This window comes from Equus przewalskii, chromosome 2 (genome assembly GCF_037783145.1).
Source record: "Equus przewalskii isolate Varuska chromosome 2, EquPr2, whole genome shotgun sequence".
Taxonomy (NCBI): Eukaryota; Metazoa; Chordata; class Mammalia; order Perissodactyla; family Equidae; genus Equus; species Equus przewalskii.
Genome location: NC_091832.1, coordinates 48,139,224 through 48,161,888, shown reverse-complemented (window position 1 = coordinate 48,161,888; position 22,665 = coordinate 48,139,224). Strand labels below are relative to the sequence as shown.

The 22,665-nt window shown below is 54.4% G+C and overlaps 1 protein-coding gene and 1 long non-coding RNA gene across 2 annotated transcripts; one reads left to right on the top strand and one right to left on the bottom strand.

Annotated features, from left to right (window-relative positions):
* Positions 1-3,992: 3,992 nt before the first annotated feature.
* On the bottom strand, positions 3,993-6,255 carry FNDC10 (fibronectin type III domain containing 10). Its single transcript, XM_070611176.1, has one exon. It carries the CDS (start codon positions 6,104-6,106, stop codon positions 5,426-5,428), a length of 681 nt encoding a protein of 226 aa, XP_070467277.1. The 5' UTR covers positions 6,107-6,255; the 3' UTR covers positions 3,993-5,425.
* A 76-nt stretch (positions 6,256-6,331) lies between these two features.
* On the top strand, positions 6,332-13,527 carry LOC139082011 (uncharacterized). The gene is made up of 3 exons (XR_011537624.1): positions 6,332-6,817; positions 10,168-10,450; positions 11,512-13,527. It is a non-coding gene; the product is annotated as an uncharacterized lncRNA (long non-coding RNA).
* The last annotated feature ends 9,138 nt before the right edge of the window (positions 13,528-22,665 follow it).

Genomic DNA, 22,665 nt, shown 5'->3' with positions numbered 1-22,665 from the left:
ATCTCCATAATTTCAGAAAGTCCTGTTGAACAGTGCTGATCTAGAATATTTGTGGAACGCTTGAAAATTAAGAGGAAAAAGAGCAATGGGAAAATGTACAAAGAACATGAAGAAGCAATGCGTTCAGGGGAAGTTAAGGTGGCTAATAAGAATAGTGATGCGCAACCTCTCCGTGATCGGGAGAAAGCAAATCCAGATAAAACTGGGTTACACCGCCATCAGATTGGCAGAAGCGAGAAAACGGGGTGATACACAGTGTTGGTGAGTGATCAGGGAAATAAGAACCCACTTGTGCTGCTGGCAGGAGTGTTAACCACTTCAGCCATTAGGAACAAATCGGCAATGTTGGCGAAATTCAGTCGGCACGCCCCTGATATCTGTCCCTCACTGAGAGAGGTTCTCGCACAGGCCGCTGAGGATGGTGGGAGGGTTTTCGCGGAAGCACTCCGGTGGCTAGCACTGCAGCTCCCCGAGTTCTACCCCGGGGTGAGGGCAAGTAAGGACGGTGGCTGCACAGCACAGTGACAGACAGAAACGAAGTATTTGTACATGCTGCACTGTGGATAAACTCAAAGACATGGTGTTGAGAAAAAAATAAAAACAAGGTCAACAGGACAACGTTGAGGGCTGGCCCGGTGGCGCAGCGGTTGGGTGCATGCGTTCCGCTTCGGCGGCCCGGGGTTCGTCGGTTCAGATCCCTGGTGAAGACATGGCACTGCTTGGCAAGCCACGCCACGGTAGGCGTCCCACTTATAAAGTAGAGGAAGATGGGCACGGATGTTAGCTCAGGGCCAGTCTTCCTCAGCAAAAGGAGGAGGATTGGCAGCAGATGTTAGCTCAGGGCTAATCTTCCTCAAAAAACAGAAAAAAGAAAATGGCCATACTGAGGACAACTCTGAGTCGAGCTGATGAGGGATGGGTGCGCATGGGAAGAACCTGTCGGACCAGAATCCAAATTGAGTGGGACGGAGCTGCCTGGGGCAAAGGAAGGAGACAGTCCAGATTGGGGGGGGGGGGGGGGGAGGCAGGGCAGTCTGCTCTATTTAGATGATGGCAGAGGTTGGGGAGCTGTCCCTGCCCCCCACTCCCCTCCTATGAGTAGGGAGACTCAGCTTGGTTACGTGTGACCAATGGAAGCCATTGAACCCCAAACAAATGTACCATAGGAAACAGAAGCAGCAGCACGTACCATCCCTACAGATGAGGGCATGCCAGAAAAGAGAAAACCTTTAACCACGTGTTTCATCACAAGCTAATAGAGTTAGAAGATGGTAAAAGTTACGAAAGAACACCCTGCATCAGAAATGGGGAAAAAAATTTACTGAGATCGTTGGGGGAAAAATGAAGATTTGAAAAGACTGCTGATACAACTTAGAAATAAAAGAACAGATTTCTAAAGAAGATTAACAGGAGGAAAACCCGAATGACACCTTAAAAGAAAGAAGTAGCAAAAAAATTCTCTTAATTAAAAAAAATACTAACATGGAATTGCTCTTGAAAAAAGAAAAAAAGAGGTAGCAAGTGGCTCTAATGCCCCTGCCTTCAGAGGTGAAGGCCGGTCCCCCTCCCTGGAACGCCCACGCCACCCATTCTCAGCCACTGCTCCCCGGGGGCATGTGGCCAGTCCCCAGAGACAGGGTTGGAGGAGGCTCTGGGTATCAGGGGCCCAGGACTCTAGACTCAGGCTGCAGTGGCCAAATTGCTCGTCCCCCAGGTCCAGGTCTACAGCAGCTCCTTGGCTGTGCCTCCCCAGGACCAAATCCAACAGCCCTGCCCCCATCCTGAGATCACCAGGGAAACACCAGTCCAACATGTGCCCCTGGAGAAACTTTTCCTCTATCTGCCCTTGATGCTGCCTGCTGCACTTGGTGTCGTCTGTCTCCGTGCCCCCCCCCCCAGCTTAGCCAGCCCTGAGAGTGTGAGGGCCTCCCAGGGCCAGCGCTGATGAGACCAGAGGAGCAAGCAGTTGCTGGGGGCCATGGGGGAGGAGCCTGGGCAGGCAGGTCTGCATCCTGGTGTCACTGCTGGGTCCCCAGAGCCAGCCACATGGGGGCATTCGGCCGGCCCGAGTTCACAGACGATTGTGTCTCATTCCCATTGGCTAAATGAACGTGCCATGGATTCAAGTGTGGGGCTGAGCAGAGAATCAGGAGTTCTATTTTGCACACACCAGCCAACATAGTGAGAATTTCAAGGGCCACCTGTCTGGAGCTTGAGGAGGGTCAGGCTGGGGACATAGCCCTGGGGATCTTGGCCCAGAGGGCACGTTAAGTCATGGCAAAGACACGAATAACAATGGCTACGATTTATCTCTACCTGGCTAGTCTGACGTAAGCCTTGCAAGAAGCCTGTGAATTAGGTCCTATTACTGTTTCCATTTTACAGATGGGGAAACTGAGGCACTGAAAGGCCGCATGGCTCTTAAAAAAGGCAGAGCAAGGACGACAGCCCAGACAGCCCTTCAGTGCTTCGGAATCAGAGCAGAGTTATCTCTATTCCATGACAGAAAATTAGAACCTTAAGTATCTTCAGGCGCCAGTGAGAAAAGCAGTCTGGACCGATGAATGAGGCACAGGGAGGCTGCAGAGGTGACCAGAAGAGCAGAGGCCACAACGAGAGAGGGAGCGAAGGAGGCACGGCCCTCGAGGGGGGTGGAAGAGGGAAGCCTGTGGACGAGGTGTGCAGCCAGTCCTCCAGGTGGACTGGGGCAACAGCGTGGGGCAGGAGCTTGGGTGTCCCCCGCACCCCGGGGAGGATGGTGGGGCCACCTTGGGAGAGCAGCTTGTGGGGATGACCGTGAGCTCAGAAGCAGAAGCCCTCTGCCTGGACACCAGCTGCAGGTCGTCTCCCAGGCCAGGGCTCATCGCTGGACTGTGCTGGGGCAGGCCTCCTCAGCTCCACCTCTGCAGACCCAAAGCTGGACTCTGGACCTCCAAGAAGCCCCCACAACGGAGCCCTAAAGAGGCATCTCTGGAGCAGAAGGCTGAGGGTCAGTGCTGCAGGAGATGGAGGATCGGCTGATAAGACAGGCCTGTGGCTCTAGCTGGCCTGAGCTCAAGCCCACAAACGGGGCCCCAAATCAGGTGGAGGGCCGGAGGGAGAGGGCAGAGGGCAAGACCTCAGGGAATTTCACCATGGCTCCAGCAGAGCCATGTGGCCCCAGCTCTGGAACCTGACTGCCCTCAGGAGCCAGAGGATGGACACCAGGGCACATCAGACTGGGCTGCCAGGAGCTCCCACTTCTGCCCTCACGGAAGACACCTGAGCGCACTTCACAGGTGGCCTGGGGTCTCCCCAGGCAAAGGGCTCCCAGGGAGTCGGGATAGAGGTGGAACCCCTCCCACTCCTGCCCACCTCACCCCTCCCCCAGGCTGTCTAGACACACTGTCACACCCCCACCTCTCGGAGGAGATGAGTCACTCTTCAGAGCCTGGCCCGCCCCCAGCTGGCTCCTCAGGGTCACAGCTCTTGGATCTCAAGGACAGCCAAGGTGGGGGAGGGCCCACGCGGGAGGGCAGGTGGCGATCCAGTGAATGCCACACACTGGGGCCCCAGGTTTATCCTGTCCCCTACTCCCAGCCCTGGCACTGCATGGGGAGGCACGGACCAGGGACGGGGCCCTCCTAGAGCTGCCTAATTGCTGCTTGTCACAGCTCAAGTGGGTCAGCTGTGAGACTGGGCTATTTCTAACTGCACCAGGTGCCGCCCCCCACCCCCACCCAGCACAGCAGACCCAGGAGGATGGTTTCCCAAGGTCTGTGAGCACACCAGCAGTGGGACACCCTGCTTGTCCCTCTGCCAGAAGCTGCAAGGGCAGGGTGCCTGTGCACCCAGCCTGGGACTGACCCCACCTGACCAGGCAAAGGGTCCAGGGCCAGCCACTGGGCTGATGCTCGAGGAGCTTAGAGGAGCTGGGGAGCAAGGGGTCCACCTCCTCCTCCTTATTCTGTGTCCTTTCCTCCCACCTCTTGAATAAGCACACAAGACGGCGGTTTTGGTCTAAGAATGATAGACATTTTGACAGATAATGGCGCCAGGCTCACACCTGACTAGTGCCACGCCAGGGGCGGGCAGAGCAAAGACAGAGAGGTGGGGAGTGGGTGCTTCGGAGGCACCAGCCAGGACCTGGGGTCGCTGGTGGCCACTGGGTGAGGGTGGGGATGGGTAAGCCACAGTGACTCCAGAAGTGCCAGGTCCAGGGTGGTCACAGTCAGGGGCTCATGGAGAACTCGGCATCCCGTGCCACACCCCTCCCAGCACTCGGCATCACCAAGTGATCGGCACAAGAAGCAACCCTGGCCAGGGTGCTCAGGTCTGCCCAGAGAGGGGCAAGGTCAGCCTTCAGCCCACCTTGGGACTCTAGGCGGGCAGCAGCATCTCTGGCCAGATCCTGGGCTCCCAGCCACCAGCTCGAGGAGGGGGTGGGGTGGTGCTATCTGTCATGCTGTGGCTGAGGCTTGGGATCCAGACCACAGTACAAAGTCCAGCTGGGCAAGGCTGGCATCTATTCTGCCCTCTGGATCCAACGCTGTCCTTTCAGACCAGGTCCCCTCTTCCCAGCCACCTGTCCCCACTTGCCATAGAAAGTCCTCAGTCAGAAGCAGCACACGCAAAAGGAAGCGGGGTAGCCCGGCCCTGGAGAACTGCCAGCTTCCCCCAAGGTCAGAGGACACTCACCCCTGGGCACAGCAGCTGGACGCTTGGCCTGGCCTGCTGAGCTACATCTTGACTCCCAGCTTGTCAGACACCCACGTAGGAAAACACCACAGACTCTCTTTACCCGCACCCGACACTCCTGCAAATCTTGAAGTGGGGATGCCCAGGGGGCTCTGGCGAGAACCACACACGAGCCAGCCAGTTTCAGGGCCACAGACCCTCTCAGACAGCACAGGACCAGGAGTTGGTTCCAGCAGTGGGCCCCAGATACTAAGGCACGAAGCTAACCTAAGCCCACTGGGGTGGGGCGGGCAAAGCATAGGCTCCAATGGGGCCCCTCGAGCTGGTAAAGCGCACAGTGACCAAGCAAGGACGACAGCCTAGTTTTTCCAAAGTGGTACACGATGGAGGAGTAGAGTGACGACCCACGGGTGCCAATGGCTCTTGCTAGAAAGGGCTCTATGTCCTGGCGGCCTCTAGAAAGGCCTCTGGAGAGCAGGGAGAGCCCTGGACGCAGCTGTCATCTCTGCCCAGGCCCAAAGGCCAGTCCCGAGCTGAAGTCTGGGATGCGGATGTCCAGCTGAGAAGGTCGTGCGACGACTTCAAGGTCCTGGTGCGGCTGGCCGGTGCCCTATCCGTCTCCAGCAGGCCCTGCGTGGAGATCCTAGGAGGGAGCAGGAACGCGGAAGGGATAGCGGGCTGGAGCGCCTGTGGCCTCCCACGAACTCGTGGGGCAGGCAGAGCCCCGGTGGGCGGGCCGCTTCGCGCTTCAGGGCTGCCTGCGCAGACCGGGGCGCCCGAAGGCCGGGTGCATGAGGTTCTCGGTGATGTAAGCCACGAGCAGGCAGATGACCACGAGCATGACGCAGATGGAGCCGCCTACCGCCGTCATGGCCACCACGATCTCCCTCATGCCAGCTGGCTCGGCGGCGAACTCCACGCACTCGGCCGGCCCGGCGGGCTCCGGGGAGGCGGCGGCAGGCTCGGCGCGCAGCGGCAGCGGCTGCAGGCACAGGCGGTAGCGCACGCCGTCGTGCACGTCGGGCAGCAGGTAGTCGCGGCAGGAGGCGCCCAGCAGCACGCGCTCGCACGGGAAGCGCGTGTAGGCGCCGCGCCACGAGCAGTTGAGCGCGAAGGCGCGCACGCGGCGCGCCTCGGCCGGCGCCAGGCGCCACTGCAGCAGCACGCTGCGGTTGCGCAGGACGCTGGCGCGCAGCGAGCGGCCGGCCGAGGCGTGCGCCGCGCAGCCGGGCGCCTGGCAGCGGAAGCCGCGCGCGGGGCTGCGGAAGCACAGGCGCCCGCCGCCCGTCTCGGGGCCCTCGGGCAGCACCTTGTAGGGGCACCAGGGCGCGTCGGCCGCCGGCTCCCACCCCGGCGGCGTCGGGGCGGCCGCGGCGCAGGGCGGCGGCGCGCAGGCGGCCAGCAGCAGCAGTAGCGGCGGGGCGCGCATCCTGCGGCTGGGCCGGGCGCGGCGGGGCGCGGGCTCGCGGGCGCACGGGCGCCGGCGGTGGGTCACGCGGGCCGCGCCGCCGCCGCTCCCCGCGCTCGCCCGGCGCGCCGCGCCCTCCGCCGCGCCCGCTCCGACCCGCCCCCGCGCCCCGTGCGGGCTCGGACCCGGCGCGGCGGTGGAGGCGGGGCCGCCCCACGCCCCGCCCCCATTAACCCTCGCTGGCCCGCGGCCCCCTGGATGACCGAGCTCCGAGGAGAGGGGGCGGCCACAGCGGCCTCGCGACACCCGTCCCCGGCCGCGCGGGAGGGGCGGGATGAATGCGGGCAGGCACCGCGTGGTCCACCCACCTCTCCGTTTCTCGCCGTGTGAGTGGCTCCCCGCCCCTCCCTCGCCTCCGCCGGGTTTTTCGGAGGCTTTCTCGTGGGCTGTGGTCCCGAGTCGTGGCTCCCAAGGGCAGCTCCGCCACTGTCTTTGGCCACGCCAGTCGGGGACGCCGTGCTTCCGGATGAGGAGAGGAGGCAGCGAGCTGGAGCGCGCAGGACCCTGGTCACGGTCACCCTGCCCCATCCCAGACCCGCTGTAGGGACCCAAAGTAAGGGTCCCGACTGCCCTGACGGGGAGGGGGCGCGGACAGCAGTCCTCCTCCTTAAGGACTTCTGCCGCTGTAGCGTTGGACAGCGCCGACCTGGGGGTCGGGGGAGGCGCCACGAGGTGAGGCTTCTTTTGGAGAAAACTTTATTCACTCTGAGCACAAAGAAGGCAGCTACAGAACAGATCACGCTGTGGTCTGATTTATCCTTCACTCCCCTCTCCCGCATATGGCCGCGGGGTAGCCGTCCCGATCGCCTGAGAAAGAGGTCAGGGCTGGACAAAGGGAAAAGCGCTCGCACAAACCCACCTGGTGCAGTGGGTGGGCAGCGCGGCCTGGGGAAGGAGGGACACACATCTTCCCCCACTCTTGTCTTTAGGACTGGCCCCAAGACCCTAGCCCCTTAATCCCATCCCTGCCTACACTGCCAGGCGCTCAGGACGCCCCTCCAGGGCCACAGGACACCTGGCCAGGCCTGTTTGACCTGACTGGACGTGAAGCAGGAGCATTTCCTGTGCAGGGAGCATACCTCTGGTTGAGGGGCGGCTCCGTGCCCTGGGCAGAGAGGTGAGGAGGGGTCCCTAGCAACTGTGCTGTGGACCCTGGGCTCCTGGGGCAGCTTCCAGGTCCTGTTCTCACCTGGGTGGGGGGAGGGAGCAGGTGAGCTGCAGTCCTCACTGAGTCCCTCCTCCCCACACACCTGCCCGTGGAGCAGAACACTCCCACCCCAGCCTCACTAGTTGCTGCTCATCACCCAAAATTCCACGTCAGCACTGGATCTTGAGGCCTCCACCAGAGCCTACAGCCAAGGGTCAGAAGCCCCCCACCCAAGCCCAGCAAGCTTTATTAGCTGCCCTACAGGACTCTGACCGCAACGCCAGGTCTCCAGCTAACTGAGACTCTGAGGAGGGTCTCCGAGGCGTCTGCTCCTAGTGGGGAAGAGTTAGGGGTGGAGGTTTGGGAGGGGCACCCCCTGGCCCTGGCAGCTTCTCCCTTCCCATCAGGCACGGAGGGCCCTGGGCCCACACTCCTGTCCCAACTATGTGGGGGACTTGGGAGGTCCCCCCGGAAAGCAGAAAGTGATGGTGACTTAGCCCACATCCCTACCCCGAGCTCCCCAGGGCATTGGCCAGCTTGCTCATCCAGTTCCAGTGGAAACCTGAAGCAGCCACAGCCACTCTGCCCCAAGGGGTAGGGGCACCAGTGCAGGTGATATTGCCGGCGGAAGGGGCCCCATGGCATCTCTGGGCCTGAGGACAGCTTAGTGGCCAGCCCACCAGTCCACTCCAGAGAGGAGAGGGATCTTCAGGCTTTGTGCGCTAGCGGAGTGGAAATCCAGTTAGATCCGGCCTGAGGCTTCCCTGGGGAGGCCGGTGGATGCCCTCAGCCTGTTCTGAGGCTGGGGGCTCATCATCGCTGAGTGTTTCCTGGTTAGGGCAGCTCCTGGCCGGGTGGAAGGGCTGGCCATGGGGCTGAGGGCTCTGCTGTCCCTCGACCTGGGCATGTCATCTGTCCAGGCATCTTGCCTACTTTGGGCCAAGAGCAGATGAGGGCGGGGGAGGGCTGTGCCCCAGGCGTCCCTGTGCAAGATCCACTGAGCTGCAGCCGGTTGGGGAGGGCGGATGTGAGAAAGCCCTGCTTCCCACCTGAGGGGTCTGGGCTGAGCCAAGGAACTGTCCCCAGAGACCATGAGGGACCCCACCCTTCACCCCACGTCGGCCCCCACACCCACCTCTGCAGCTGCCCCTGCCAACGGCCAGTGGGGATGCCCTCTCTATTTCCACAGAGGCCCAGTCCCAGGGCTTGGCTCTGCCAAGGGGTGGAACCCCACTGCCACCAGCCACAGCCTATGAGGAAAGTGGAAGATTCCGGCCCCTTGCCCTGGCCCCACAGAGACAGTCCGTCTCTGATCCTGGGTCCACCAGCCCTGAGGGCCTCCAGCCAGAGCCCCTGGAAAGTATGAGGGCTAGTGACCTTGTGTGAGCATCTGAGGCTGCTGTCATTTTTGCCCCATTAAGGGGAGAGGATGAGGAGATCGAGGGTCAGCATCCACTTTCCGCAGGTAGCTGAGTGTGGCACTGGTGGCCTCTGGGCATAGGGCCGGGACCGCAAAGACGAGGGCCCCGGTGGCCCGCCTTTAAGCCACTGCCCACCATCAGCGTAGATCCCCTCCCATGCACAGGAACGCCCAGCACTGCTCACAGTTCACACTCACACCCCAGAGGCTTTCCCTTCACTGCTCTCTTCCAGGGCCCCGGAGGCAGACTGGAACAGGCAGCCCCCCCACTTCTGGCTGGAACCAGCTTCCTGGCAGTCCCACTGGAAACCAGAGGAAGGGGCCCGGGCTGTGCAGACGCGTAGGCGGCTGCTGGGGGTGCAGCCAGACAGGCGGAAGGGGGCCGCTGTCCAGAGAGAGAAGGACCACAGTGAGCTGCATGTTCGGCCGGCGCCCACCTGCCTCCCACCCATTCTGACTTCTAGCACTAGTGTCTCAATTTCCCTTTGGGAACCCCCTTTCTCCGAACTTGGTCTGTAGGGTCTGGGTGGGGCTCACCCACCCTGCCCAGGAGTTGGCGGGGCACCCAGCCCTGGCTAGTCAGATCCATCCCCTTGGCCTCGAGACTTTTGCTGAAGTTTATGGGAAAGGGTGATTGCTCCGCTGGCAGAGGCAGACTTCCAGCTGCTGCTGCCCTAAAGACGTCGCATGGGGAGAGCTTGTCTGAGAATGAAGCCAACCCCTGAGAGAGGCAAGAAATGCAGCCAGAGTATTTGCTCCAAGTGTCTGGATCCAGCCTTGCCTGAAGTGAGCCCACCCCCTGGACTTCAAAGTCACAGAAGCCAGGAAAGCCCCTTTTGTGTAAACACTGAAACTCAGGCTTTCTGACTATTGAAACTCAGAGTCTCATCAGCTCCATGGCCTGCAGACCCTGCAGAGGCTAGCCATCCTAATCCCACCAACTTCATCTCCCACCCCTCCACCTTTCCCAGAGCCCCCGGCTCAGTCCCTCTGCCTGAAGGCCCCTCCCTGCAGATCTGAGCCTCCCCCCTGGCTGGGTCCAGAGGGGCCTCAGAGGCAGCAGGGTGGGCAGTGAGCCCCTCCGTCCCTCACCTCCAGCTGTGGACTGTGGACACAGACTAGCCCCAGGTCTGGCGAGGGGCCAGTGTGAAGGACGAGCGGCCTGTAAGGCTGAGATCCCAGGCCACGGCCCTGAGCAAAAGCTTAGGAACCACGTCCATGAAAGGACAACATGTTTTGCCGGGTCTCCTCTTGGGTCTGGGGGACTCGACACGGGAAGCCCAGAGGGGCTGGCTCTGAGGACAGAAGGAGGCAGGGAGGGGGTCGCTGCGTGGCGCCTGCACTTCCGGCCCTCCGCGTCTGAAGTGCCACTTTACGTGGTCTTCATACACAAGCCCCGGCCGTCTTGCTATTTACGAAATGCTTTCTTTAAATCCATTCACTTTTTCACTTCAGGAATGTTTTTCAAAAGGAGACTTCATATCAGGAACATAAATAGAAGGTGCCGTAAAATAAACATCAGATGGTCTTGGCTTCTTGTCCTGTTTGGAGGCATCAGACTAACTCTAAGGAGCGTCCCTGGAACCCTCCATGGCCTTCGTCCCCCCTGCACCCCGAATGCTGCCCGTCCCTTTGCTGTAACTGGAAGGCCACCCAGGCCTGCCCCGGAGCCCAGCGGGACACTGGGCGCCCACAGGATGACATTAGTCCCCACTCGGACCTGGGGAGGGGCGTACAGGTGAGTGCACCCAGGTCACACCCCTGCGGCTCTTCTGAGCCCAGCGCGGGACGCCAGGCCTCCCTGGCTGAGGCCCAAGCTCCAGGGCCTGTTGGAAACGCTTCCACCCAGCAGGGGGAGGCCAGACCACCCTGGAGTGACACAGGGGCTTCCAGACAAGGTGGTCCCACTGGCCGGGGCTTGAAGACGGCTACTGGAACCCCAAGCACACAGGATCAGGGGTATGAGGGTCACCGGAGAGTCCTCCAGGTAGCAGCTGCTCACGGCCACGGCCCCCACAGCCCTCAGGGCCTGGCTGGCCAGCAGTTTTGGTGTTTGGCCCACACGACGCCCTCAGGGACCCCGACTCCACTCCCTTTGCACTTCCTGTTTCTCCAGCTGTAGTGACCCCTCTCTCCTGTGGAAGAGCATGGCCGCTGTGAGCCAGCCTCGGGGAGAGACAGTGCTCTTGGCAGGGGGAGGGGTGGGCCCTGCATTGTGCCCTTCCCTGGTGAGGGGCCCTGGGGCCTGGCGTCGGGGGAGGGGTGCCTATTGTGGGAGCAGAGCTCCATTCTCACCAGATCTGGGCTCTGAGAAGCCGGCAGGTCCTCACTTCAAGGGGACACCAAGCCCCAGCTCCTCTCTGCTGGGCTGGCCAGAGAGGAGTGGCCTTTCTCAAAGTGCCGTCCTCTGCCTCCCTGACAGGTGCCTCCTCTCCTCTGCAGGGGCCTCAGCTTGCCACTGGACCAGATGCACTGTGGCCTGGGCGTGTGTGTGACTTGGGACAGGGGAGGAGGTGGCCTCCAGGCACCTATAGCAGGGACCACCAGTGTAAGGGGCAAACCTGAGAGGAGACGCCCCACAGACCCCTGGCCCAGGGCATGGTGGCCAAGATGCTGGGAAGGAAAGCAGCGAGGACACCGGCCAAGGATGCTGGCCGTACCCCAGGGCGGGCCTGTGCCACCTCAGGCCCTGGACCCACCTGTTACAATGATGACAGGCACCCCCTGTGCTGGGTGACGCCACTTCGGTTGTGCAGCAGGAGCCTTTGCTCACCGCAGCCGTCTCCTTTTCTTTAGCAGGTGAGGAAGCCGGTGCACAGAGGGTAGCCGCTCTTGCTGCTGTCGTGGCTCGGTGGGGGCAGGCCAGCACCCCAACCCACCCAGGCTGGATGTGCCTGCTCCCATGCTCCCTGGGGATGGAGACGTGCTGGGCGTTTGGAAGTGTGTCTTCAGAGCAGTATGGGTAGCTGGCAGGCATGTTCCGTTCCCCACCGCCCGGGCCTCCGTTTTCTCACTAGCAGAGCAAGGATGGAGGGGTCCCGGCTTCCAGGGTCTCCATGAGGGAGCCGGCCTGCCCAGCTCTGAGCTCTGGGGTTTGGGTGGCTCTCCAGGTTCCCAGTGGCTCCATGAGACCTGGACGAGTGGGAGCCAGCGCTTCTAGGATCTTTAGGGGAGGAGCCAAGCAGAGGCTCCCAGGATCATGAGCTTGGCCTGGGAGCCCTCCTCCCCTTCACTCTCTAGTGTAGACAAGCGGAGAGCTGGCAGTTGGGCTGAAAGGGCCACTTGGCCACCCACCGGGTGAGCAGGCTGAGGCTATCCAGTGCAGAGGGGGAAACAGGCTCAGATGACCCAAGAGCCTAGGACATAGAGCCAGGTTCCATTCAGGTGGCTTCTGTTGCCCCAAGACCCTGTGGAGGAAACTGGGAAGTGGAGGGACCTGCAGGGCTCCCTGGTGGGTCCCTCCTGTGGCTCTGCCTCCCACTCTTCTCCCAGCGTGGATTAAGTCAGGCGTAGGCAAGGGGCTGGCCCCATGGCCTAGCGGTTAAGATCGTGCGCTCCGCTTTGGCAGCCCAGGTTTGCAGGCCTGGAACCCGGGCACGGACCTACACCACCCGTTGGCGGCAGTGCTACGGTGGCAACCCACATACAAAGTAGAGGATGAGTGGCACAGATGTTAGCTCAGGGACAGTCTTCCTCAAGCAAAATAAGAGGAAGATTGGCAACAGATGTTAGCTTAGGGCAAATCTTCCTTAGCAAAAAAATAAAATAAAATAAAGATAGGTGTCAGCAAAATGACAGCTTTTGCTTAAAATGCCTTAAATTAAGCAAAAAGAGTGTGGTGACCAGAGAGTAGAATCCACCTATGTTGTTTCCAAGGATCAGTGAGGAGGCCCTGGGACAAGGTCACCAGGTTTCCTTGGCTCGTTTCTGCTCTTGTCAAAAGACCCCCTGTGGAGCCAGTAGTGGCCAAGGACTTCAGGAAGGCAAGACAAGGGCTGGGCTTTGCTCGTCAGCACGGGGTCAGCTGATTGGCCTGGGGTCAGGGCATCAGTGGCTCTGCTGGCCCTAATCAGCCCGGCCCCTGGCCAGTTCATCTCCAGCCACTTTACTGACCTAAATCTACTCCGATTCCCTAGGAAATTTTCCATTTTGTTAAGTCTTCAAATGTATTGGCATAAAAATGTGCACAGTGTTCTCATTCCCGCTTTGCGTCCTCTTTTTCATGCCTAATGTGGAAGAAAAACATCACACGTGCCACACCCATTCTTGTTAAGAAAGCTTCTACTCTGCCATCCTTGATCTTTGGGAGCTTGAGTTCCGCAGGCCTGTCTTTCCACAAAGCTGACCGGGGAGTTGCAGCCTCACCCTGCTTGGTCCACAGCTGAGGGAGGAGAGGGATCCTGGAGGGACCGGGAGAGGGCGCCTTCGGCCGGCCCCGCTCCGCTGCAGCCTCAGAAATGACTCTTCTCTCCCGTCGGTGTGGAGAATTGGGAGAAACCTCTCTGTTCTTCTGATGCTGTAAACTGCTTTTGGACGTGCAGTTTGCACAAAGCTGACGTCGCCAACACCTGGCCTGCCAAGAGTGGAATCCGTCACCCCTGAATCCAGCATTCTGACGAGTCTGTGGCGTCTTGCCCTGACAGTACTATCCAAACCGACATCTCTCTTTTCTGAAGGGCACCTGTGCGATTTCCTTGTGAAGCCAGAAGAAAGCTCTGGAATTTCCTTCTTCTCCCTTTGTGCAAAAAGTTATGCTAAACCTCATAATTTTGTTGGTTTTCTTAGAGTCGAAAGTCTCTATGTCCTTTCACCCAACACAGTCTGTTTTTTTCTTGAACGGGTTATCAGAGCATTACTCCCCTGAGAGACACTCGTCAGTCAGCTCTGCTGTGGCCAATGGCTGGCTGTCCTGTTCACCCTTGCGTCCCAGCTCCTCTGCAGAGCTGCAGTCCACACAGCTGCGGTGTGGGCACGCAATACATACGTGTCGATGCAGAACGTGTTGATGCAGAAAGTAGCAGAATCTACTCACTTGTCATTCAGTTACTTTTAAATGTTCGGGCCTGCCAGGCAGAGAGAACTGGGAAAGAATATGGAATGCCTCCACCATCTAAGCCCAGTGGTCCATTCTCAGCCCCACTCTCCCTGACCTCACTGACCGTGCCCTCCCCTTGGGCCTCCTCTCCCTCCCTTCCGTGTCAGCAGCTCCCGGGCGCAGCCTGCCTCTCACCATCCAGGTGTTACTGCATTTTGGGGTGGCTGTTGCCCTCTTTACATTTCTCTTAGCTCAGTCACCCATTTAAAATGACGCTTTCTATGTTTTATATGGATTTTCCACTGACTCATTGAGAAAGTCTTTCAAGGGATCAAATCCACCTTGTTGCTGAAAATGGGACTTTTTTTTTTGCAGGGGAAGATTCACCCTAAGCTACCATCTGTTGCCAGTCTTCCTCCTTTTTTCTTCCTTTTTTGCCCCCAAACCCCAGTACCTAGTTGTGTATGGTTGGAAGTTCTTCTGGTTCTTCTGTGTGAGCCGCCGCCACAGCATGGCTGCTGACAGACACGTGGTGTCCTTCCGCACCTGGGAACCAACCTGGGCCAGGAAGCCGCTCGGGCGCCCAAACTGTAACTGCCAGGCCATCAGGGCTAGACGGGGACTCCTCTTTTTTTCTTTTTCCCCTTATTTATTTATTTATTTATTTATTTTATTGAGTTATTGATAGGTTACAATCTTGTGAAATTTCAGTTGTACATTAATGTTTGTCATTCGTGTTGTAGGTGCACCACTTCACCCTTTGTGCCCACCCCCCACCCCACCTTTCCCCTGGTATCCACTAAACTGTTCTTAGTCCATGATTTTAAATTCCTCATACGAGTGGAGTCATGCACAGATTATCCTTCTCTCGCTGGCTTATTTCACTTAACATAATTCCCTCAAGTTCCATCCATGTTATTGCAAATGGAATGATTTTGTTCTGTTTTGCAGCTGAGTAGTATTCCATTGTATATATGTACCACATCTTCTTTGTCCAATCATCTGTTGCTGGACACTTAGGTTGCTTCCACGTCTTGGCTATTGTAAACAGTGCTGCAGTGAACATTGGGGTGCATAGGACTTTTGGGATTGCTGACTTCAAGCTCTTTGGATAAATACCCAGTAGTGGGATGGCTGGATCGTATGGTAGTTCTATTTTTAGTTTTTTGAGGAATCTCCATACTGTTTTCCATAGTGGCTGCACCAGTTTGCATTCCCACCAGCAGTGTATGAGGGTTCCTTTTTCTCCACAACCTCTCCAACATTTGTTACTATTAGTTTTAGATATTTTTGTCATTCTAACGGGTGTAAGGTGATATCTTAGTGTAGTTTTGATTTGCATTTCCCTGATGATCAGCGATGATGAGCATCTTTTCATGTGCCTATTGGCCATCAGTATATCTTCTTTGGAGAAATGTCTGTTCATGTCTCCAGCCCATTTTTTGATTGGGTTGTTTGATGTTTTGTTGTTGAGTTGTGAGAGTTCTTTATATATTATGGCTATTAAGCCTTTGTCAGATATATGACTTGCAAATATTTTTTCCCAGTTAGTGGTTGTTTTTTGTTTCAATCCTGATTTCATTTGCCTTGAAGAAGCTCTTTAGTCGGATGAAGTCCCATTTGTTTATTTTTTCTATTGTTTCCCTTCTCTGAGAAGGCATGGTGTCCAAAAGAGTGTACTGCCTATGTTTTCTTCCAGAAGCCTTATGGTTTCAGGTCTCACCTTTAGGTCTTTGATCCATTTTGAGTTTATTTTGGTGAATGCTGAAAAAGAATGGTCAATTTTCATTCTTTTACATATCGCTTTCCAGTTTTCCCAGCACCATTTGTTGAAAAGACTTTCTTTTCTCCATTGTATGCCCTCAGCTCCTTTGTCGAAGATAAGCTGTCCATAGATGTGTGGTTTTATTTCTGGGCTTTCAATTCTGTTCCATTGATCTGTGCACCTGTTTTTGTACCAGTACCATGCTGTTTTGATCACTGTAGCTTTGTAGTATGTTTTGAAGTCAGGGATTGTGATGTCTCCCGTTTTGTTCTTTTTTCTCAGGATTGCTTTAGCAATTCGGGGTCTTTTGTTGCCCCATATGAATTTCAGGATTCTTTGTTCTAATTCTGTAAAGAATGTCATTGGGATTCTGATTGGGATGGCATTGAACCTGTAGATTGCTTTAGGTAGAACGGACATTTTAACTACGTTTATTCTTCCAACCCATGTACATGGAATGTCTTTCCATCTCCTTATGTCGTCATCCAATTCTCTCAGAAAGGCCTTGTAATTTTCATTATATAGGTCCTTCACTTCCTTAGTTAAATTTACCCCAAGGTATTTTATTCCTTTTGTTGCGATTATGAATGGTATTGTGTTCTTGAGTTCTTTTTCTGTTAGTTCGTTATTGGAGTATAGAAATGCTACTGATTTATGCAAATTGATTTTGTACCCTGCAACTTTGCTGTAGTTATTGATTACTTCTAAGAGTTTTCCAATGGATTCTTTGGGGTTTTCTATATATAAGATCATGTCGTCTGCAAACAGCGAGAGTTTCACTTCTTCCCTCCCTATTTGGATTCCTTTTATTCCTTTTACTTGCCTGATTGCTCTGGCCAGGACCTCCAGTACTATGTTAAATAAGAGTGGTGATAGAGGGCATCCTTGTCTCGTTCCTGTTTTCAGGGGGATGGGGTTCAGTTTTTGCCCATTGAGTATGATGTTAGCTATGGGTTTGTCACATATGGCCTTTATTATGTTGAGGTAGTTTCCTTCTATGCCCATTTTGTTCAGAGTTTTTATCATAAATGGCTGTTGGATCTTGTCAAATGCCTTCTCTGTATCTATTGAGATGATCGTGTGGTTTTTATTCCTCAGTTTGTTGATGTGGTGTATCACATTGATTGATTTGCGGATGTTGAACCATCCCTGTGTCCCTGGTATGAATCCCACCTGATCATGATGTATGATCCTTTTGATGAATTGCTGAATTCTGGTTGCCAAAATTTTGTGTAGAATTTTTGCATCTATGTTCATCAGTGATATTGGCCTGTACTTCTCTTTTTTCGTGGTGTCCTTGTCAGGTTTTGGTATCAGCGTGATGTTGGCCTCATAGAATGTGTTAGGAAGTGTTCCATCTTCCCTAATTTTTTGGAATAGCTTGAAAAGGATAGGTATTAAATCCCCTCTGAAAGTTTGGTAGAATTCCCCAGGAAAGCCATCTGGTCCTGGGGTTTTATTCTTTGGGATGCTTTTGATTGCTGTTTCAATCTCTTTCCTTGTGATTGGTCTGTTCAAATTGTCTGCCTCTTCTTGAGTGAACTTTGGGAGATTGTAGGAGTCCAAGAATTTATCCATTTCCTCTAGGTTATCCATTCTGTTGGCATATCGTTTTTCATAGCATTCTCTTATAATCCGTTGTATTTCTGCAGAGGGACTCCTCTTTCTTAATCGTTGACTTATTTCATCTGATTTCTTCGCAGGGGTGAAACCGGGGTCACAGTGATACCGACCCTGATATCAGTTTCCCTACATTAAACCCAACATATATGGCGTTAAAACCAAAACACTCTTTCCCTGCTTACTCCCTGGCTTCCTGGCTTCAGAATCCACTATCCTCCATGGAGACAGACACAGCCAAGGACAAGCACCTGGATTATCTGCTCCCTGCAAAGAGATCCAGGCTGGTGGGAAAGCTGCTGACCAGCAAGGTCACAGGCTCCCTCCTCTCTGCAAGTGTCTCAAGGCCAAAGACAGGCTGGTAGGAAAGCTCCAACCAGCAAGACCATATGCTCCCCCTCCGCTACCTAAAACCCCAAGTAAAAACCCTTCCTTTTAGCTTTTTGGGGAGTTTGGGATTTCAGCGTTAGCTGCCCTCTCTCCTTGCTCAGTGCTGTGCAATAATAAAATTCCTACTTTCTTCCACTACCCGTAGTGTCAGAGATTGGCATGCTGCACAACCGGTGAGTGAACTCACTTCAAGCTCGATATCAATAGATAGGACATTACAAAATGTGTTCAGGAGCTCTCCCTCCCGGCCGACAGCCGCGACAGCCAGCTGCATCAGCGGATCAGGACGCGTGGCCCATCTCCCCGCGTGTGCAGTCATTGCAGACTAAATGCTGCCCCCTCCGGCCTTTTCCCTTAATGCTATGCATGGAGATGCTCGCGGACATTGGTGGCAGCGCCTGAGACAACAGGTTCTGCTTTCCGTCTTCCGAGACCCGAACATGGCTGGGGCGGGAGTGGGGGCAGCACCTGGAGGGGGGGGAACGGGATTGGGGGCAGAGCCTCCCTGGGGGCTGGGGCCGGTTCCCCTTCATTCTTCTCTGCTTTCAGAAATTTCCTGGGTGTTCGTGCCTTTAAAAAAAATGCGTGGACTTTCACTTTTTAAAAAACTTTTCTTTTTCTGTCCTTGGCCCATTTTCTCTCCTTACCACTTTGGGCTGCCTCAGCCTTTTGCCTATAACGTGCTGATTATGATATAACACGTAATGTAGTAATTAGTTGCCAATAGTTCTCCCAGGGTTTGGTCTTTTGGCTTTGCTTGTAATGGTTCCACCAGGCGAAAATGCTTTATTTTTACGTCGAAAAATGTAGCACCCTTTATTTATCACTTCTGGATTTGGGGTCATGTTTAGAAAAGCCTTCCAAGTCCTGAGGTTAAACATGGATTCTCCCCTGGTGCTTTCATGGTTTTATTTATTCTATGTCTAATTTTGACCAACTCAGGATTGGTTCTGTAAGGCACAAAGTCCAGATTCTGCCCCATTTATTAGATGGTCCCCCTAAGTCAGTCCTGATGGCCTAGTGGTTAAAGCGGCCCAGGTTTGGCTCCCGGGTGTGGAACTGCAGCACTCGTCTGTCAGTAGCCATGCTGTGGCAGCGGCTCACAGAGAAGAATAGAAGGACTTACAACTAGAATATACAACTGTGTACTCGGGCTTTGGGGAGGAAAAAAATAAATAAATAAATGGTCCCCTCATCCCCAGCGATTTATGAGCTGCCCACGTCCCACGTGCATTCTGTCGGCGTTTCTGGGCTCTCCTCTGTTCCATGCTCTCGCTGTTCCACACCGTCTTGATTATTCGGGTCTGAATATGCTTTGCCCTCTGGTAGGGCTGGTAACCCTTCACTACTTTCATTCTTCAGAAATATTCTTGCTTTTTGTATGCATGAACTTTATCTTTTTTTTTTAATTAAAGTTTACTGAGATGTAATTTCTTTAAAGTAAAATGCATCCGTTTTCAGAGTACAGTTTGATGACTTTTGACAAATGTGGACATCTGTGCAGCCACACCTCGACCCAGACACAAACACTGCCGTCTCCCACAGAGCCCTCTTGAGCCCATTCTTGCTCCATCCTTCCCGCAGCAGCTCTGCCTCCAGCACTGTGGTCTTGCTTGCTCTGGAGCTTCGTGTAAATGGAATCACGCGGCCTGTTCTCCTCTGTGGCTTCTTTCACTGGGCTCAGCGTGATGATTCTGAGATCCTTCCTTGTGGTTGCACGTTTCAGCAGTTCATTCCCTTTTATTGCCATGTAGTGTTCCGTTTCGTAATTTGTTTCTATGTTCCCCTGTTGCTGGACATTTGGGAGGGATTATCAATTATGAATAAGCTGCTGCAAGCATGCAAGTCTTTGCGTGGCTATGTTTTCAATTATCTTAGGTAAATACTTGGGTGCAGTGGAATTTATGGGCCTAGGGTGAATGTATGATTAACATTGTAACAATCTGCCAGATTATTTTCCCAAGTGGCTGTACCATTTTGTATTTCTACCGGCAATGTATGGAACTTCCAGTTGCTCCACATCCTGGCCAACACTCGTATTTTCTGTCTGTTTTAATACTAGTGGATGTGTAGTTATGTCTCATTGTGTGTGTGTAACTTTTTATTTTCAAATAATTTAGAATTTCAGAAAAGTTGGACAATTAGTACAGAGAGTTCCCATATACCCTTCACTCAGGTTGTCTGATTGGTAACAATATAACCATAGTACGATTCTCAAAACTGGGCCCTAACTTTGATGCAATACTGTTCCCTATGGAAGGTATTCAGTTCTGCCAGCTTTCCCACCATGTCCTTCGCTCTGGGACCCACACTGCGTTTCATCACTATGGCTCCTTCCTCTCCTCCAGTCAGCGCTAGATCCTCAGTGTGTGTCTGTTTCCATGACCTTGACACTTTGAGGGTACCGGTCAGTTATTTTGTTGGACGCTCCTTCACTTGGAAGTGTCTGATGTTTTCTCCTGAGTAGGCCCAGGTCATAAGTTTTTGGCAAGAAGTCGCCTGTCCTCAGCGCCTGATAACAGGGATGATGCAGCATCCATATGTCTTGTTGCTGGTGATGATAAGGCGGGGTCTGCTGGGTTTCGCCACTGTAAAGTCAGCTTTTCTCTTAGTAATTAATAAATCTTACAGGAGATACTTAGAGACTATGCAGATACCCTGTCTCTCATCGTATGTCCTCATCACTAATTTCAGCATCGAGCGACCTGTGGTTCTGTGGGGTTTTTGTTTTTATTTATTTGAGGAAGATTGGCCCTGAGCTAACATCTGTGCCAACCTTCTTCTTCTTCTTTTCCTTCTTCTTCTCCCCAAAGCCCCCCAGTACATAGTTGTAGATTTTTAGTTGTGGCTCCTTCTAGTTGTGGCATGTGGGACACTGCCTCAGCATGGCCTGATGAGTGGTGCCATGTTTGCGCCCAGAATCCGAACCAGCGAAACACTGGGCCACAGAAGTGGAGCACAAGAACTTGACTACTCAGCCATGGGGCTGGCCTCAGTATTGTTTAATTAGTCCTTCTATTAATTATTACTAATTGCCATGTTAACTAGTCGTATAGTTATTTTGTTTAAATAATAGCATTTATGTAATGGAAAAGTAGATAATACGGAAGAATATGTTATTTCAAAAATCTCCTCTTTTTCATAGTTTTATGTTAAAGTAACAACACATGTTATGCTATAGCATGTAATTGCTTATTATATGTGGTGCTTATTACATATGCTATTTTATGTATTGTATATTGTATTAAAAATCGGCAGGGCTGTGTCCCTGGTTGGCTCTCTAAAGGTTGATCACTGTAGGCTGGGAGCAAACCTCAAAGGTACTGCGGCTGGGGGAAGCGGATTTCTCTGGGGCCATGTTGCGGCAAAGAGAGGGGTGGGGGCCCCTGAGAGAATCCAGGAGAAAGAGCAGTGGGGGTCGGCCAGAGAACCCCACAAGGTTTGGAACTGTCAATCTTAAAAATAAAACAGCTAGGGGCCGGCTTGGTGGTGCAGCAGTTAAGTTCGCACGTTCTGATTCTCAGTGGCCCTGGGGTTTGCTGGGTTGGATCCCGGGTGCGGACGTGGCACTGCTTGGCAAAAGCCATGCTGTGGCAGGCGTCCCACATATAAAGTAGAGGAAGATGGGCACGGATGTTAGCTCAGGGCCAGTCTTCCTCAGCAAAAAGAGGAGGATTGGCAGTAGCTAGGTCAAGGCTAATCTTCCTCAAAATAAGTAAATAAATGAATAAATAAATAAATAAAACAGCTAGGCCAAGCCCAGTGGCGTAGTGGTTAAGTTTGCATGCCACTTTGGTGGCCTGGGGTTTGCTGGTTTGGATCCCGGGTGTGGACATGGCACCGCTTCTTAAGCTATGCTGTGGCAGGCGTCCCACATATAACATAGAGGAAGATGGGCACAGATATTAGCTCCGAGCCAATCTTCCTTAAGAAAAAGAGGAGGGTTGGTGGCGGATGTTCACTCCGGTCTAATCTTCCTCAAAAGGAATAAATAACTAAAACAGCTAGTTATTTTACCAGCAAAACAAGTTTATTCAGGAATAGCCAAAGAATTTCAATTCAGGACGTGCATGCTATGGCCAACCACAGGCAAATCCAGCCAACAAGGGAGCAGATCGTTACTTTATAGGGAAAAAGGAGGAAACTGGGAGGGTTGTTTTGAACAAAAGTCCATTGAAAAAAGGAAAAGTTCAGGGCGGTGATGGTTTCTCATTGGCTGAGTTGGTGGGGTTGTTGATTTCTGTTTGGGATGCAACATACATTTCTTCCTGTAACCGACATTCTTTCCTGATGACGCTTCTGTTGGTTCTGTAATTCACTGTCTTTCCTGTAACTGGCCTGGAGCCGCACTGCTGGGAGCTCCCCTCTGGCCTCCTGACTCCATTATAAACGAGATTTCCCATCATTGTTTTTCACAGAGCAGATGGCAGTGCTCTCATCCAGGTGAGGTCTGGGAGTATGGCCTGCGTGTGGCTGACCGGTGCCTCCCGCCCTGGGTGCGTGAACTTCGCCGGTGCACAGGGCTTTCCCCGCCCAGCCTCAGTTGTCAGTCCAGGTGCGGCCGGTGAGCCGTCCCAGGGGGACCCTGCACCAGACTCCCGCAGCCTGGGAAATCCACGTTGCAATGTGTGAGCTTCCTCTCTTTCCCCAAGCCCCCGGGAACCAAAGTGGATTGGGAAAGGACTGCCCAAAGGGACAAAGAGAACAGGAAAGAGAACAGAGGTTGAGACGTCCCAGGGAACCTTCGAAAATGGACAGCAGGGATGGTGGACAGCTGGCTGGGCAGAGGAAGGAGTGAACTTGTTGGCACAGCTGGAGGGGTGCCTGGATAAGAAGTGAGCCTGCCTGAGGGGCACGCAGTGGAGAGCTGAGCCCACCTGCACCCCAGGTGCCAGGAAAGCTCAGGTCCCACAGACACAAGCTTCCAGGAAATGCGGGTGAGGCTCAGGCCTGGAGAGAGGTCTGGCTGAAAGTCTGACCTACCTCTCACCTGGGGTAAAATGGTCAAGCCCCCGGGCTCTGGACCTGGACTGCTGGGTTCCTTCCCAGCCCTGCTACCTGGTAGCATGACCCTTGCAAGTCACTCAACCTCCCCGTTTCTCAGTGTCCTTACCTGCAACACCACTGGCTCACTAGGCTGAGC